The following is an 18,327-nucleotide window of genomic DNA, read 5'->3' on the forward strand; positions in this document are numbered from 1 at the left end:
TCTATCACAATCTGCACTTTTCAATTAAGAACATACTCAGTGGAAAAAAATTCAACCTGCTGTACATTTTGCCCTTTGTTCTGTTCCTATTCTGTTTATTACCATTTGCTCAACAGGGGCAATGAAGGTAAATGAGTCACTGCTTTTCCTGTTCTGCACTAAAACCTGAAAGCAGGGCAAAGAAAGAAGCCTTTTAATTGATTCTGTTACAAAAATTAGAAAAAGCACTTCTATTTTCTAACAAATTCTAAACCAGGTTGACATTTTTCCTTTCACAACCTATTAGGTCAGGGCTGTCCAACTTTTGAGCAACTGAGGGCCATACCCTATGTAGGCAACCTGGGCTCCACCTGTCTCCCTATGTGGGCAGCATGGTTAGCATGACCCCCACTTTGTGCAGTTCCCTGGACTTCCATGGGCCATCCGACTCTGGCCTGCTCCCAGGGGCAGGAAGCAGAAGCTGGAGGAGGGAGGGAAAGCCTGGAGCAGTGGGAGGAGTGGCAGCTGGGTGTTAAACTAGGCAGTCTGCTGGCTGCCACTTGGACAGTCCTTGATTAAGCTATTTCTGCCTTGAATGGGATGGAATTTGAGGCTCTTTTTCCTTCAGTTGGGCTTGGAACGAGTTCTGTTTCTCTCCAACCCTACTCCCCTTGCAGAAAGCCTGATTTTGGACGTGCTGCTTATTCTAATTGGGGGCACAAAGCAACTGTGTGGTGCTAAAAACAGATACGCTGTAAAATAGGCCCCATCAATGTGCTTGGTGATTTCCTAAAAAGCACAGAGGTAGGGGGAAGGAAATAGGACAGGACAGGAAAGGTTAGATAGGTGGCACCCCAGAACATAACAAAACAGGGTCCCTGAGACTTAGGAGGACATGCTGCAGAGGGGTGCAGTTGGATTTTGAGCCAGTCAAACAATCTACTTGGACCTAGGAAATAAATGGGAGGGCACTGAGAACTCAGCATTTTGCATGGTGGGGCCAGGCAAGTCAGAATGGTTGCTCAGTCATATTTCATAGATGCTAGGGTTGGAAGGGACCTCAACAGATCATCGAGTCCGACCTCCTGCCCTGGGCAGGAAACAGTGCTGGGGTTAGATGACCCCAGCCAGATGCCTATCCAGCCTTAAGGCCCCCCCAAGGTAGGGAAGAGCACCACCTCCCTTGGAAGCCCATTCCAAATTTTGGCCACTCTTACCATGAAGTTTTTCCTGATATCTAGCCTAAATCTGCTCTCTGTCAGTTTGTGATCATCATTCCTTGTTAACCCAAGAGGCACCCTGGTAAACAGAGCACCTTCGATCCCTTGCTGCATCCCCCTAATGAATTTGTAGGCGGCCACAAGATCACCTCTAAGCCTTCTCTTGCGGAGGCTGAAGAGGTCCAGGTCCCTCAGTCTCTCCTCATAGGGATTGTCCTGTAAGCCCCTAACCATACGAGTGGCCCTCCTCTGGACTCTCTTGAGTCTATCAACATCCTTCCTGAAGTACAGCACCCAAAACTGGATGCAGTACTCCAACTGCAGTCTGACCAATGCTGCATAGAGGGGAAGTATTACCTCCTTGGTTTGCATGATAAAGTGCGGCTAGCTTTGCTGATGATTTTGTCACATTGACAACTCATGTTCATCTTGGAGTCCACTATGACTCCAAGATCCCTTTCCACTTCTGTGCTGCTGAGAGGGTCACTTCCCAGCTAGTAGGTGGTGTGCTAGATATCTTTCTTTGCAGAATACTTACTACTCATTGTCTCTGCTGCACTTGGGGTTAGGGCAGGGGTGGACAAAATCCAGTCCACGTGCTGAATCCAGCCCACGGGGCCCCTAAAAAATTTAGAAAATTAATATTTATCTGCCCTTGGTTCCTGTAAAAAATGACAGGAACCAAGGACAGTAGGACCCAGGGGAAGCCCAGTGGGCCCCCACAACAGCAGGGCCTGCCTGGCCCCACCCCCCAGCTGGAAGGCCCAGTAGGGGCTCCTGGCCTGGGAGCACATGGCTTCCCCTGTGAGGAGGGAACCTCAGTTAAGGGGAAAGGCGGGGGAGGGGGAAGGGCAGGGGAGAACCTGGAAAAAAGTGGCCTGGGGAAAAGCTGAGTGCAGGCAGGGGGAAAGCAGCCCTTTGCCCACCCCATGGCTGGCACCCCACACTGCAGCTGCTCACAGCCCGCATGGGGCTGCCTGTGCCTGCTCCGGACAGCCCTGTGGGCTTCAAGTGGCTGAAGTGGGGAGTGCTAGCCATGGGGAGGGGCCTCTTTTCCCCCCACACAGCTTTTCCCTGGGTTCCTTCCCGGCATGGAGGAAAGTGGCCCCTCCCTCACCCCATGGCCAGCGCCCTGCTCTGCAGCTGATCGCAGCCCAAGTGCAGCTGTCCGGAGCAGGCACAGGCAGCCCCAGGTGGGCTGCGAGCGGCTGCAGCATGGGGCGCTGGCCATGGGGAGGGCAAGGGGCCGCTTTTCCCCCTCCCCACATTCAGCACCACCTTGTAACCCAGCCCTACTGCCAGCCTGGGCCCTGTGCTGCCTCCAGCCTTGCCTGTCGATGCTGCGCGTGGCGACAGCAGCTGTGACCCCCTGCTTGCTGTATCGGGCAGTGTTTGCCACTGTTGCCTCTGGGCTGCCTAGAGTGTGAGCTCTGGGTGGGCAGCACCAGCCAACACTGCCCAGTGTGGCAAGCAGGGGGGCTGCAGCTGTCCGGAGCCAGCTTGGAGCCTAGGCTGGCAGCAGGGCTGGGTTACAAGCTGGTGCTGACCGCGGGGAAAAGCAGCCCCTCGCTCACCCCATGGGCAGCGCCCCACACTGTAGCCACTTGCAGCCCACATGGGGCTGCCTGTGCCTGCTCCAGACAGCCCCACCTGGGCTGCAAGCGCCTGTAGCAGGGAGTGCTGGCCATGGGGCTGGTGAGGGGCTGCTTTTCCCCACACTCAGCACCAGCTTGTTCCCTGCCAGCAAGCAGGGGGTCAGGGCTGTGCGTGGTCCCCTGCCTGTACTGCAGGGCTGGGGGGCACTGGGAGTGAGCAAGGGCGCGAGCCAGCAGGAGCATGGGGCCTGCACCGGTGTCCCAAGGCCAGTGCCGGTGGGGGCCAGAGCAGGGTGGCAGGAGTGCGGGGTCCCAGCTGGCAGGGGCTCTATGGAGCCGGGCCAGCTTCCCTCTCCCTGCTGGTGCAGCCCAGTTTGGCTCCACAGACCCCTGCCAGCCTGTGCCCCGCTTTGGACCCCACCAGTGCTGGCCCTGGGACATTGGTCCCAAGACATTGGGACACTGGTCCCAAGATGGTGACCAGGGGGCGGGGCACCTGTCAAGGGGCAGGGCTACCCAGCCTGCCAAAACTGGTTAAGTGGCCCTCCTCCCCAAATAATTGCCCACCCCTGGGTTAAGGTCTGGTCTCATTGTGATTCCACATTTATGGGATTTCTTTAGTAAAAAGGCTGGGATGGGGTGGGGTGGGGTGGGGTGGGGTGGAGCGGAGCGGGGTTGGTTGCCTGGCTGCAGGGCAAGGAATTACTGTGACTTGGAGCTGTTGGGGTTGGGTAGTCTTTTCTCTCTTCCTGAAAGGTGGGTGAAAAACCTGTTTCTGAACCCGAGCTGGGTGGAACCAGATTGGAGTTATGACAGAGTAAGAATAACCTGTTTTAAGCCTCTGGGGCCCTACTATTGTTTCCTGGGAGGCAAGGAGGGTGTGGGAGGGGGAAAGGAGGGACAGAGAGAGCCCTAGGGACAGAGAGAGCCCTAAGGCCATGCAAACTGCAGCTGCACTGGGTGTTCCAGAGAAGCAGGAGCCCTGGGAGTGGCTGCAATAAAGTAATAATAAAAAGACATTGCCCTGCAGGATAAGCTATTTTATGAGGCTCTGAAAGCACTTGAAAGTTGAAATGATTTAATTCCCGGTGAGGAAGAGAAGCACCAGCCTCATTCAGCAGATTGAGAAAGAGGCATAGGGCTGTAGTAAGTTACCCAAGGTCACACAAATCAGTGGCAGAGCTTGGAACAGAGTACAAGCTGTGACCATTAGACCTCTGCTCTAGTCTAGTCACTCCTCACTATGTGTCCTGCTTTGAAGCTGGAGATGAGGAAGGAGTAAGAATGGCAAAAACAGCAGTGAAGAGAGAGGAAAGGAAAGCAAAGCATCAGTCCTTGCCTTAAAATGTCAGGATGGCTTCAAAGGTGGCCAGGTGTGTGCAATGCCTGCCTGGCAATAGGCATAGTGCTTGCAAAACAGCAGTGACTCAGCACCAAGCTCTTCCAGGAAGTGCCCCAAAGTGAGAAAAGACACTGGGCTTTCACTCCAGTTGTTATCAGGTGTACTGGACAGAGAGGAGGCTATGAGATGGCCTACATATGCCAGTCCATCAGGGGCCTTAGTTACTGCCTCCTTCAAGCCTGGGAGTATTGCCAGCACCACCTGCCCCAGATTCCCCTTTCTTGAGTATCTTGGGGGGTAATTATCTAAGTCACCACAAATGGGTCAAGCCTTACTTCCCTCCAAGATACATCCTGCCACTTGGGGCACAGAGCTGTGATTTCTTCTCATTTTAGGCAATGGATTTACCCACCAATTGTCAGCCCTTGGACAGAGTCTGTATAGTCATCTCAAGAAGACATTAGTGATTTCTTTTTTCCTCTATATGTTACATTCACCTATAGGATTAATCTCAGTCTGGCATGAGCAACAGGACCCAGAGCTTGCTTTCCTGTGCTACAGCTTACCCAGATTCTCTTTAGCAGCAGAGTAATTAGTGCACCCCACAGCTGGTACTCCAGGGCAGCATGACTCTTCACTTTCCCCTCCTAGCCTTCTTTCTTTCTATCCTCTAAGACGCAGAGTCCTCTACTCACATTTACCTCCCTCCATTTCTCCCTCTTCCTGGAGTGAGCTTGTGTAGATGCCTCTGGTTGAAATCATCAAAGTCTGGTTTTGGGCTCAGCCCTTCTTTAATGACTCAGTGGGCGTACCCACACATGCAGGCACATGTGCTTGTAGCAGCTCAAATAAGAGCAGCACAAATTTGTGCTGGGGATTTTTGCTTCAGCACAGATGCCTGAACATGCACTTTGGTGTGGGGCAAATGGTGCCACTTGGGGCAAAATAACCCTCCCCAGCTCCTTCTGGATCTTCAGCCAGGGGGAGCTATAGGCCACAGGTGCTGGCCCCAGCAGTATAAAAACCTGTAATGATAAGCAGCTCAGAGCTACTTGCCCTCAGGAGCTTTAGATGTCCCTCTCTGGCAAACTTCTTTTCACATTTTGAACCTATAACCCTCACATCACTCCTACCCTTTTCTTCTTTAGTTGTCCCACAAAAAAATAAAATAAAAAAATACTTGTATCTTTCAAACTTTGGCCCCACAGTAGTGGGGGCTGTTAGGTAACTAGGTGGGCCTTAAGGCCCACAATCTCTGGAAGATACAAATAGACAGGAGCTTCAGAGGCCCTGCCACTTGGTATCTGGCAACACTACCTGTTGTACCAGCTGGACTGCTGAAGCAGCTCTAACCTGGAGTAGCCCCTGTACCCTCTACCCACTGCAGCAGTTTCGCAGTGGGGGCTGCTGCTTGGCTGTAACCTGCTGCCACCTGTGATATCATCCCTACTCTTGGACCTGTGGCCCCATGGCTACACACCTGCCAGACCTGGACGGGGACTACACAGTTGCCTAGGCTGTGGCATGGGCACTACAGCAGAGCCTCCTGCAACTCTGGGCCAGCTGCTAGTGGGCCATGGCTACACATCTGGTCATTGGGCAGCAGTACTGTCATGTCTCCTGGTGCCCCCACTGCCATCTGGGCAGCTATCACCCAGAAGATGTGCTCCTTGCAGTGGCCCACTTTGAACTGACAAAGCATGAACTCTTGGCCCCAAATGTCCAAGAGGTCAGCTACCTCATCTGCCCTCCAGCTGGCTTCCTAGTGCTGGCTCTGGACAGGCTCCTTTGCCCAGGTCTTGCCACTTGTCTCACCAGTAGAGATCCTGGTGTTCCCCATTTAAAAATTACAGATTCTCTGATAAGAAATCCAAATTCTCTCATTAAAATACCCCAAATCTGTGTTTGTTCACTAGTAAAATGAAATGTCACTATAGAGAGATCTACTGGGCAATGTTTTATTGATATATTTACAAGTTTAAAGCAACTTGGAAGCCTACCAGTGTCTCTATCATCATCATAAAATAAATTCTAAATATCTATACACTTTGGCACTTACTTTTGGGTTTTTTGTCATAGAAAAATCAGAGCTGCCCCTTTGCTCACCGGGATGTGTGGCATTGAGCAGTATTGATACACCAGTGCCCTGCCCCCTCACACTCAATCCACAGCCCTCCCCCCTGCCAGTCCACTCACTCCTGACCCACAGCTCCTGCCTGCCCCCACTAGCTCCCTCCCAGCATCAGCTCTGTCCCAGCACCAGGATGAGTCCAGCTGCAGCTGTCCCTCCCACTGCTTTGTGGCTCTGAGCAGTGCCAGCCCTTGCTGTTCTGCTCCCTGTCCCTGGGAAGCCCTCGACTGGGGATCAGGGACTGAGCTGGCCCCTTTTCTCCCAGGATGGCCTTTCCCTGCATAGGCTGCGTTAGTGGGGCAGGAGGGACTCTAAGACTGGCTCTGGCAGCCTCTCCTACCCAGACCACTCCCCCCCCACCTCCGTCTCTCTCTCACATACCCCTGCAGCCACCTCCACCCCTCCCACCAGCACATCACTTCTGCAAGTGATTCCCGGGACCAGGACCCCCTCCCAGCTGGGGCCACATGTCCCAGCACTGGTGTATAGCAGTTGTCCCTGCAGCAGCAGCTCCCATCAGCAGGTCCTGTCCCATCTCAAGTGGCTGGCTGGGCATGCAGGGTGTGAGATTTGGTGGGGGGGATGTGGGTGTGTGTAGGGATATGCAGGGCCAGGTGTAGATGCACCCAGTGTCACTTGCTGGATTCTAGCATTCCAGCCAAGTAGGGAGCAAAACATGTCCCCTTAACAATCCCCATACTGTTGCAGGGAGACACAGGCTGACCCTGAGCAGTCTGGGCCCTCTAATCAGGGCTGTCCTGTGCATTGCTGCCATCTGTCTCTGGACAGACTGAGGGAGCCTACAGGGCTTGGTGAGATGTGTGCACAGAGGACCCCCGGCTGTGTAGCATCAGCACTGTAAGCTCTTTGCTCTTCAGGGGTGTCTCTTCAGGCATCTCTGGGCAAATTTTTCTACCAGGAGATGAATTCTCCCAGAATATTTGTATGCAGCCTAAACCATTTAAGCTAAGTATCTGTCTAACTAGCTCTTGAAAATATCCTGAGTTCTTGGAACCAAGGGTTGCATTTTTCCTTGATCAGGCAAAATTGGCTGCACTGGTTTGTTTCTTTCTTTTTGCAGCACTGGCAACTGCTCATGGTTCCACTGTAACTGCACCTGACAAGGAAGTAAAGGTGGCACGAGGGCATAATGTCACTCTCAGATGTGAATTCCAGACCACTGGTACTGCTGAAAGTGGAGACTTTGTTTACTGGAAGAAAACCCAGATAATGGTAAATTGCAATGTGTAAAACTGATCACTCGGTCCTCAGGGGAGTGGGAAGGGAGGTCTTAGTTCTAGGTCCAAGTCTGCACAGATTCACTGAGTGATCTCAGTCAGTGTCATTCTCTTTCCCTATATGTGTAAAGAGATACTATGTTACTGTAAGCATAAATACACTAACCATTGTGAGATGCTCAGATATTGCAGTGATGGGTTGTAACGGAGCAAAAGTCAGTCTGCAGGTGGCTGCACTCCCAATCAGGCCCAGCTGTTCCCTATAAGAACAGGATTCTGAGCAGCAAAGCCAGCACTCTGCTGCAAGCAGCCAGGAGAAGAACACCACCTGACTGGAGCTGCTGCTTATGCCATTTTGGAGGTACAGGGAAAAAGCTATGGGGAAACTGGAAGCTCCTGATCCTGGGGTATAGCTTAAAACTACACCCTGCTAGGGAGGATGCTGTGGTGGGACTGCCTGTGGCAGGGCAGTCCTCAGGAAATGCCATACCTGTACCTCCCTAGGGAATGGAGAGTATAGGGTGCTGAGAAAAAGCCTCAGCCCCCACTGCTTTGTGGGTTACCTGTGGAGGGGAAAGGCTAGGGGAGCACACCCCAAAGTCATAGCAGGAGCCTAGGCTCACAGTGAGTCCTGAGGTAGGTCCCAGGTCAGGAAGGGACCTGAGGCAGCTTCCAGGCTCACTGTGAGTCCTGAGTTGCATTAAGGGAGCTGGGTGTGAGGTTCCAGAGGGGTGGGGCCCTGCACCTATGGGGAGCTGGTTGTGAAGCCTCTAGGCCAAGGGATAAGGGGACAGTGAAGCTCAGTGTTGGGCAGGGGATGAGGCCCCAGTGTAGGGTCATGAGGGGACCAAAAGGGTCCTGAGCTGGGCGATTCCCGAGGAACAGGGAGGGGCTGAGAGCCACGATGGATTGAGTGGCCTGGTGTTTGCCTAAACAAGTTATAGGCCAGGTGTTAGGCCATGGATGCCATCTGCAAGGCACGGGACACAGTATAGGGAAGGATGGAGCCATGTATATAGGCTCTTGGCAACAGGGCAAGTATATTGGCAGTCTCCTGTATGAGTATCATCTTCCAATCAGTACCATCACAGTGTGGCAGGAGAGGTAGCCGGGTGATTAGCTGTATGACAAGTAGGCAGGCCAACAATTTGACTGGCCTCAGGATACTCACTTGTTTCATGGGTGTAAAACTTTACATTAGGGCTGTCAAAAGATTCAAAAAAATTGATTACAATTAGTTGGGCAATAAAAAAAAAATAGTTGCAATTAATTGCTATTAAACAGCTAAAAATGCAAAATTATGAGCAGAAAAACTCAGAGTTATGCAAAATTATGCAGGCACTTTGTATGGTTGGGGGGTGGGTGTGGGGTGTGTGTGAGGGGGAATTTGTGAAGGTGTTGGGGGGCTGTGTGTGTGTGTGGGGTTTGGAGCCCAGAGAGGGATTCCTGCATACCCTGGCAGGATGTGGGGTACTGTGGGTCAGGAGGGAGGAGCAGCAGGAGAGCTAGAGGGGCTGTGGCTTGGGAGTTTGGGGCAGGAAGACACACACACACACACACACACACACACACACACACACACACACACTGCCCAGCAAGTAAGTATATAGGAGGGAAAGGGTTGGGGGGGGCAGATCAAGGCCCTCATGGTGTGGGAGGGAGTGGAGTAGGGCCAAGGGTGAGGCAGAGGCATGGGCCCTGGGACCGCAGCAGATCGTAGGATGGAACTGCAGGTGGTTTGTTCAGGGGTGCAGGGGGGAGGTGCTCCCACTGCTGTGTCTACTCCTGGGGGAGGCATGGGGGACACATGTCCCCTGGATTTGTGTGGGATGGAGGTGGGTTGCCGCTGTGCACTGGGCTCTGCACCGCTCTGCCATTGCCCCAGGAGCTGCATAATTCCATGCTGTGCCTCCTGCTACCCGGCGGGGAAGGGACGCGGTACAGCACCCCTTTGGCAAAGGCAGCTGGGTGCAAAGTCCAAGTCTGCAGCAGCAGCCCACCTTCACCCTGCACACAAATCCAGGAGGCATGTGCCCTCCATGCCTCCCTCAGGGTGCACAGAGTGGGGGAGCAACCTACGCCCCTGGACAAGCTGCCTGCAGCTCCATCCCACAACCCGCTCTGGCCCCGGGGACCCATTCGCCCCGGTCCCTGCCCCTGCCCCAGCTCCACGCAGTTTGCTTTTCTCCAGACTACATAATCCCAGTTCCCTCAGCCTCTCATAAATCCTGTTCCCCAGCCTCCTAACCATTTTCATTGCCATCCACTGATCTCTAATTTGTCTGCATTCTTTCTGTAGCAGGGGTCCCAAAACTGGACACAGTACTCCAGATGTGGCCTCACCAGTGCAGTGTAGAGGGGAATAATCACTTCCCACAATCTGCTGGCAATGCTTCTGCTAATGCAGCTCCATATGCTGTTAGCCTTCTTCCTGAGGTCACACTACTCACTCATATTCAGCTTATTGTCCACTGTAACCCTCAAGTCCTTTTCTGCAAAGCTGCTGCTTTGCCAATCAGTCCCCAGCCTGTACTGGTGCATGGGATTGTTCAATCCTAAATTCAGGACTTTGCACTTGTCCTTATTGAACTTCATGAGATTCCTTTTGGTCTAATCCTCCAATTTCTCTGAGTCTCTCTGAATCCTAGTCCCACCCCCAGCATACCTACCACTCCACCTAGCTCCACTCTAGCCACAAACTTGCTGAGGGTGCACTCTGCCCCATCTTCCAGATAGTTGATGAAAATATTGAACAAAACTGGCCCCAAGACCAACTCCTGGGCACTCTACTTGATACCAGCTGCCAACTAGATACTGAACCATTGATTACTATCCTCTGAGTCTGAGGACCCACTCAGTTTTCTATCTGCCTTACAGTCCATTTATCTAACCCAGACTTCCTTAGCTTGCTCATGAGAATGCTGTGGGAGACTATATCAAAAGCCTTGCTAAAAACAAGGTATATCATATCGGTTGCTTGCCCCTCATCCGCAGAGGCAGTCATCTCATCATAGAAGGCAATCAGTTTGGTCAGGCATGACTTGCCCTTGGTGAATCCTTGCTGACTGTTCCTGATCATCTTCTTCCTCTCCAAGTGCTTAGAAATGAATTCCTTGAGGATCTACTCCATGATTTTTCCAGGGATTGAGATGAGGCTGACTGGTCTGTGGTTTGCTGGATCCTCCTTCTTCCCCTTCTTAAAGATGGACACTGTATTTGCCCTTTTTCAATCATCTGGGACCTCTCCTGTTTGCTACAAGTTTGCAAAGATAATGGCCGGTAGCTCTGCAATCACATCAGCCAACTTTTTCAGTGCCCTTGGGTGCATCACATCCTGCTTCTATTTCCTAGTCTTCCTGCACATCAGGACAGATTGTTCCTATGCCCTCAGTAAGGTTTCTTTAAAATACCACAAACTCTCCAGGACTCCTTTCCCTCTCAGACTGGCTTCCCTCTACTTTTCCAGTGTCCTCTGTATGTACATAGCAAAAGGTAAGAATCATAGAAAGCTAGGGTTGGAAGGGACCTAAGGAGGTCATCTAGTCCAACCCCCTGCTCAAAGCAGGACCAATCCCCAATTAGATTATCCCAGCCAAAGTTATGTCTAGCCAGGTTTTGAAAACTCCCAAAGTTGGAGCTTCCACCACTTTTCTGGGTAATCTGTTCCAGGGTTTTACTACCCTTCTAGTGATAATTCTTGCTAATATCTAACTTAAACTTCCCTTGCTGCAACTTGAGACCATTGCTCCTTGTTCTGTCATTATGCCACCACTAAGAATAGTTTAGCTCCACATCCTTTTTATAGTGGGGGGCCCAAAACTGAACCCAGTACTCCAGATGTGTTCTCACCAGTGCTGAATAGAGGGGAATAATCACTTCCCTGGACCTAATGGCATCACATCTACCAATGCAGCCCAGTATGCCATTAGCCTTCTTTGCAACAAGGGCACACTGCTGGCTCATATCCAGCTTGTTGTCCACTGTGACCCCCAGGCCCTTTTCTGCAGAGCTGCTGCCCAGCCAGTCACCCCCCCCAGCCTGTACTGGTGCATGGGATTGTTCCATCCTAAGTGCAGGACTTTGCACTTGTCCTTGTTGAAGCTCATGAGATTTCTTTTGGCCCAATCTCCAATTTGTTTAGGTCACTGAATCCTAGCCCTACCCTCCAGTGTATCTACTTCTCCTCCTCATTTTGTATCATCTGCAAACTTGCTGAGGGTGCACTCTGTCATCTTCCAGGTCACTGATGAAGACATTGAACAAAATTGGCCCCAGGACTGATCCCTGGGTGACTCCCCTTGATACTGGCTGCAAACTAGACATTGAGCCATTGATTACTACTTTCTCTCAATGCTCCAGCCAGTTTTTCTATCCACCTTACAGTCCATTCATCCAGCCCATACTTCCTTAGCTGGCCTGCAGGAATGTTGTGGGAGACTGTATCAAAAGCCTTGCTGAAGCCAAGGTACATCCACTGGTGTCTCCCTGCATCCACAGAGCAAGTCACCTTGTCATAGAAGGCAATCAGGATGGTCAGGCATGATTTGCCCTTGGTGAATCCATGCTGACTGTTTCTAATCACCCTCTTCTCCTCCAAGAGCTTAGAAATGGATTCCTTGAGGATCTGCTCCATGATTTTTCCAGGGATTGAGGCAGGGCTTACTGGTCTATAGTTCCCTGGATCTTCCTTTTTCCCTTTCTTAAATATGGGCACTATGTTTGCCCTTTTCCCATTGTCTGGGACGTCTCCCGATTGCCATGAGTTTTCAAAGATGATGGCCAATGGCTCTGCAATCATATCAGCCAACTCCCTCAGCACCCTTAGGTGCATCCCATCTGGCCCCATGGACCTGTACACATTCAGCTTTTCTAAGTCGTCCCTAGCCTGTTCTTTCACCACTGAAGGTTGCTCATCTCCTCCCCAAACTGTGCTGTCTGGTGCAGTAGTTTGGGAGCTGACCTTGTCTGTGAGACGGAGGCGAAAAAGGCAGTAAGCCCTTCAGCCTTTTCTGCATCCTCTGTCACTAGGTTGTCTCTCCCGTTCAGTAAGGGACTTACACTTTCCCTGATCTTCCTCTTGCTACCAACATATTTGTAGAAACCCTTCTCATTACCCTTCACATCCCTTGCTAGCTGCAACTCCAGTTGTGCTTTGGCCTTCCTGACTTCATGCTTGCATGCCCAAGCAATATTCTTATATTCTTCCCCAGTTATTTCTTCAAGTTTCCACTTCTTATAAGCTGCCTTTTTGTGAGTAAATTTACTGAAGAGTTCCCTGCTAAGCCAATCTGTTTTTTCTACCATACTTGGTAGCTTTCCTGTGTATTGGAATGGTTTCTCCTTGTACTCTCAGTAAGGCTTCCTTAAAGTACAGCCAGCTCTCCTGGACTCCTCTTCCCCTCAATTTGGCTTCCCAGGGGATCATGCCCATGAGTTCCCTGAATGAGTCGAAGTCTGCTTTTCTGAAGTCCAGGGTCCTTACTCTGACTGACATTTGATTTCTTCTTCTTTCTCTCTTACAGCATGAAGTTGTCATTAGGTATTTTGACGGCTTTATACGATATGGCGCAAGCTACAAGGACCGTATTTATTTCTCTGGAAACCCAGACAAAGGTGACTTCAGCATCACCCTCACAGAGGTGACTATGGAAGACAATGGAACTTATGCATGTGGTGTTCACCTGCGTATGGAGACCGTCGAACCCGCATATGTGGCTCTTTTTGTCCGTGGTAAGGTGTTGTACTCCCTGAACTAGCACTGACCCAATGACCCAGTGTAACAACTGATAGTACTAAGCAGCAAGTGAGACTTGGTGTTGGTGACTCGTTAGACCATCCTTTGAGCTGGTACTGATCCAATACCACAGGGTAAAAAAGGAACGAGAATTCCATGTACCTTTTTATTTGGAGAGGAACATAAGACATCCTCTTCACACACAGAATTAAGCAGCAGTGAACCAAGGAGAGAGTTAACATGTGTTGACTGGAGAGGGAGTGTATACCACCTCACATGTTAGAAATGCAAAACTCTAGAACTCTTGGTTCTGAGATGATACCTTCTTTAAGACCAACTAAGACATCGCAAAAAAATTATCTTAAAGAAATTGCAATTTCTTAGCTGGTCTAATAAAAGGTATCATCTCTGAACCAAGAGTTCTAGACTTCTACATTTATTTTTCTTGTCTCAGACCAATATGGCTACCAAATACATCCACCCCATATGAACATTCATTCCTGAACTGGGGAGCATGTTCTTGGAGGGAAAGGCAAATGGTAACAGAGCACAAAGAAGAAAGAGAAACAGAAGAGGAAAAAAAAAAAAGAAGTAATTCCAGCTTTCAGAGGATTGTATGACTAGGGCCAGCACTTGTTCAGGAAAAACCATGCCGGTGCAAGGGACAGGTCAGAAAGGAAAAGGGCTCAGCAGCTCACATGCATATTAGTGTACAGCACTGCATTTGCTCAGGTCCCTGTACCTTTTTTTTTTTCTAGTGGCACCCTCCAAACCAGACTGTGCAATCCAGGGGACAGCAGAGTATGGACACACAGTCAACCTGACCTGCAACTCTCGTGAAGGTTCTCCAAAACCTGTGTATACCTGGCAGAGTTTCAACGTGCAGAACCAGCCCCGGCCACTGCAGGCAACACAAGGTACAGGAGGCACAAAAAGCCTTTTCTTTCAGGCCATGGTGTGCTCCATGAAACTCTTGGGATTGCTAGTTCACCTAGGGCTTTGTAGATGGTCCTTTTAAAAATGAGGACTTTTAGAAGTTGCCTTCCTGTGGTGCACTGGCCAGCTACAGTAGCAACGGCAGAATAAGCCTCTCCCATCTAACTCAGTGTAACCCATGTCAGAACCTGTCAGAAGTCACAGATCTTGCTGACTTGGGGGCTGTGTGAAATAACAAGTGGGTTTTAGTCACTTATTTTCTGTATCATAACCCAACACAACTGACTGTTTCCTTAATGAAACTACCATCTGTGAGGTCAAAGAGTGAACTGGCCAGAAATTTACTACTTTTTCCTCTATAAGTAATACTCCATGTTCAGGCTGATGGAGGGTAGCATGAGGAAAATGGTGAATATTCAGAAGCCTTTTAAGTCTAGGGCCATTGCACCTAGCATTAAAATACAAATGATAAGTAAATATATTAAGTACTGCCTGGGAAAGAAGAACTGCTTTCTTAAGAATTAGAAGCAAAGACGATTTTCTCAAAAGGAAATGATAATGTAGCAGCCTCTGAAGTGCAAGCAATGAATAGTAGGTAGTGACATAAAAGAGGCCCTTTAGATTTATTACCAGATGCTCCCATTGGTTTCTTTTTTGTTCACCTCCAGAAATACTAAGCATGTGCATGTTCAGATCTATTCTTATGGCACTGGGTGTGCAGATGAGAGAAATTTGATCCAGACTGGGCAGGGCATTAATCCTCACTACACAACATTTGTTTAAATTGATGCCAAGGAGGAAATCCACATAGAACATATACATCCAGTTCACTTGACTAGTCACTAGGTGGTGTTGCTGCATCAAAAATCATGAACATGATTCATTTTCTAAAGAGAACAAACCACTCAGGGCTTCTGCCTCCCACTCTTCCTCCCCAGGAGCAGGCATTTGGTCCAGTCTACCTTAGCTTGATATTGATTTTTTTTCAGGGCAGGGGAAGTGTTGTCTCTTAGAGGTGCAGAAGGGTGCCCTCTATTGGGTCTGGCAGCAAAAGGCACACTATCACTGCAGTGTGCATTTGGACTTCCCTTGGGATCCATCTCACCGATTCTGGTGCTGGTGGGACACTTCCCATCTTTCTGGTCTGGTGTAGGTCTTTTCAGCTCGGCTCATAGGCTAGCTACTCTCAGTTTATTTTGAGAGTTGCAGCCCACATTATGACTTTCAAAGCTGGAAATATCATCCTGTCAAAGGAAGCAGCAGTCCAGGAGTACTGAGAGAAGGGTTCAATGCATCAAAAATGTGAAGGTCTGACATTAATTTGGTCTTGCAGCCTTTTATGCCACTAGCTGGCAGCAGAGATATGGGCAACAGTGGCCAAATAGCTGAAATCAGGGCAGAGGGCTAAAAATAAAAGTGGCAATATCTGTCAAATGCAGGGGTAACATCTCATTATGGAGACAGCACTCCATGTGAGAGATGTGGAGGTGTCAGTTAAGACATTAGGACTCACCACAGCTCCTTTAAACTATGGGGAGATAAATTTTTATCTGTGAATCATTTCAAGGTGGCTATGCCATCTGGGGTGGAAACAGCTTGAGTAAAGGCAGAAGGTAGGGCAGATGGCACCTTAGAGGCTGGTTCAGAGAGTCATGAGCTTCTGCTGGTGCAGCCCACTTTGTCAGGTGCTAAACTAAATAAGCTGCAATTAGCACAGGGTGAAGTTCCATTACTAAAGGCACCTAAAACACAAGTGTCTATATGTGAAAGCTTGTTAACTTGCGCTAAGTGCCCCCTCCAAGTTACACCACTTCAGAAGAGGGTTAATTCTGGCCTGTGCCACCTAGCTTGTGTTAGGGTAACTTCTACCTGCTTTATGGAGATGAAACAAGCAATATGCAGTCCTCCAGCATCCCAGGATGCACCACTCTCTGTTCCTTCTCCTACCCAGAGCCTAGGTATCCTGACTTTTAGCTACACCCCTGCTCACCAGCCTTCTAGTGACAAGTCAGAACTATGCACCTTAATGTGAGACTGCTCACAGCGAGTTCTAACTTTAACACCACTTAACATGCTGCAGATTTAGTATGGTCTAAGTGTAACTTCTAACTTTACCCTTACAGATGTACACAGAATTGGGGGGGGGAGTGGGACTTAGCACATTTTATTTTGAATACTTCACAAGTACTTAAAGCAGGACAAGGGACCCATACCCACTGTCAGAAATGCTCCGTCTGTTTACACCTTAAGGCAGGGGTGGGCAAAATATGGCCTGTGGGCCAGATCCAGCCTGCTAGGCCATTCTATTTGGCCTGCGGGGCCCTAAAAATTTAGAAAATATTTATCTTCTCCTGGCTGCCTGTCAAAGATGACAAGAGCCAGGGGCAGTAGGAAACAGGGGGCGCTGTCAGCAGGTTGCAGGCAGCCCAGCCTTACCCCACTCCCAGCTATTTCCCTGCCTTCCTGCCCCCGCACTGCTCTAGCACCACATAGCTCCCAGCTGCATCACCGGAGCGTGGGAGCATGGGGCCTACACCAGTATGGAGGGGAGAGGGGGTATAAGGAGGGACAGTGTGTGTGTGTGCGCGTATTTGTAGGGTGAGTCCCACACGCACACCCCACCATACACATGCACCACCCCCCCTTTGCAGACCCCTCCCCACACATTTTCCCCACAAACCCCATATTCTCCCACACCCCACTTATCCACACACACAGTTTCCTCACCCTATGCCTATCCACCCCCTCCCCCACACACCACATACCCACAGATCCCCACAAACCTATACCCATCCCCCATAATATAGAAGAGTAAGACTCATTTTAAGCTGTTGTGTAATCACCTCTGTGCACTACACAAACACACATAAATCAGGACAAAAATATTTCTTGAAATCAAATTAATGAATGTTTTAGATGTTTGCTTTTTTGAAGATAATTTGGTATTTTTCTGGCTTGGAGATAGCAAAACCCCTTGCTGAAAGGAGTACATCTGGGGGCAAAGGGAGGGACTTCTTGTGGCTAAGGTCAGGGGTGGGACTTCCAGTCACAAGATGCTAACCAGGAGGTGGGGGCACCTGTCAAGGGGCAGGACTACCTATGCAGCCCTCAACAGCTTGCCAAAGCTCAGCAAGTGGCCCTCCACCCAAAATAATTGCCTGCCTGTGCCCTAAGGTGCCACCCTGCCCTTCCTTCTGCCTGACTTCAGCTAGAGAGGTGATTAGCCATGTTAGTTTGGACTAAAGTGAGGTTTATATTGGTGTAAGTTAATACTTACTTTTGTAACCGAGCTCCACTACATTAGTGGAAGGGAGGGGAGGGGAGGGGAAGGGAATGTGTGGCTTTCTTGCACTCCCTGGTAAATAGGTTTCTCTCTCAGATTATTTACATAGCCAAAATGGCCTTTACCTGACCTACCTAGCCAGGAAAGTTCTCCCAGTATTCCCTTTGTGGTAGATAATTCCAACATGAAATCCAAGGAGCTGCTGGATGAAGAAACCCCATTATACTAAAAACATGAATTCGCTTGATGGTTATTCTTCCTGATGGTGTCAGCTGCCAAAACTGTTGACAGTACCATATTTTTGCCACAGCACATGAGGCCATAGGCAGAGAAAAGTAGAAAAGACCAACCTCTGCTAAACATTCACAGTCTTAGCCCTACCCACAATTTCATTGCTAAAAAGAAAAATCTGAATGCCACCTACTTCTGGTGACCAAGGGGCACATCTCTAATTATCCAGTTTCATTAGGAACTGTCTGGAAGCTGCCAAACTAAACACCTGTGAGCCACAAAAACAAGTCATTACTTGTAACAGCTTTTCATTACTCCCACCCGAACTCGATTTGAACTTGCAGCTGAGAAAGGAAGGGTTCCTTCCTCCTGTTCCCTTCTATGATCTAATCCCCTCCACTTTTTTTTCTGGGTTTGTGTTTTGCAACAGGACAGCTGATAACTTTAAAGAATGTCTCTGCAGAAACCTCTGGTTTTTACATCTGTACTTCCACAAACAGTGTTGGACACCAGTTCTGCAACATGACTGTCAGCATTATGCCACGTAAGAGTCCTGGCTACTGGTAACTTTTTGTGGTATTGGAAAGCATATTCAGGCTACAAGGCAAGCAGGGGACTAAAAAGGGACCACTAGAGGG

At 49.7% G+C, this 18,327-nt stretch overlaps 1 protein-coding gene across 2 annotated transcripts in view; it reads left to right on the plus strand.

The window, feature by feature from the left end:
• The window catches only part of GPA33 (glycoprotein A33), a 29,876-nt gene that overhangs the window by 4,836 nt on the left and 6,713 nt on the right, over positions 1-18,327 (plus strand). For both annotated transcript variants that reach the window (XM_019476021.2, XM_014598990.3), the window contains exons 2-5: positions 7,349-7,500; positions 13,028-13,235; positions 13,998-14,156; positions 18,120-18,233. In XM_019476021.2, the coding sequence (XP_019331566.1) occupies positions 7,349-7,500; positions 13,028-13,235; positions 13,998-14,156; positions 18,120-18,233 (633 nt within the window). The remainder of the gene's footprint in view (positions 1-7,348; positions 7,501-13,027; positions 13,236-13,997; positions 14,157-18,119; positions 18,234-18,327) is intronic.

The sequence above is a fragment of the Alligator mississippiensis genome, chromosome 1, assembly GCF_030867095.1.
Source record: "Alligator mississippiensis isolate rAllMis1 chromosome 1, rAllMis1, whole genome shotgun sequence".
Taxonomy (NCBI): domain Eukaryota; kingdom Metazoa; phylum Chordata; order Crocodylia; family Alligatoridae; genus Alligator; species Alligator mississippiensis.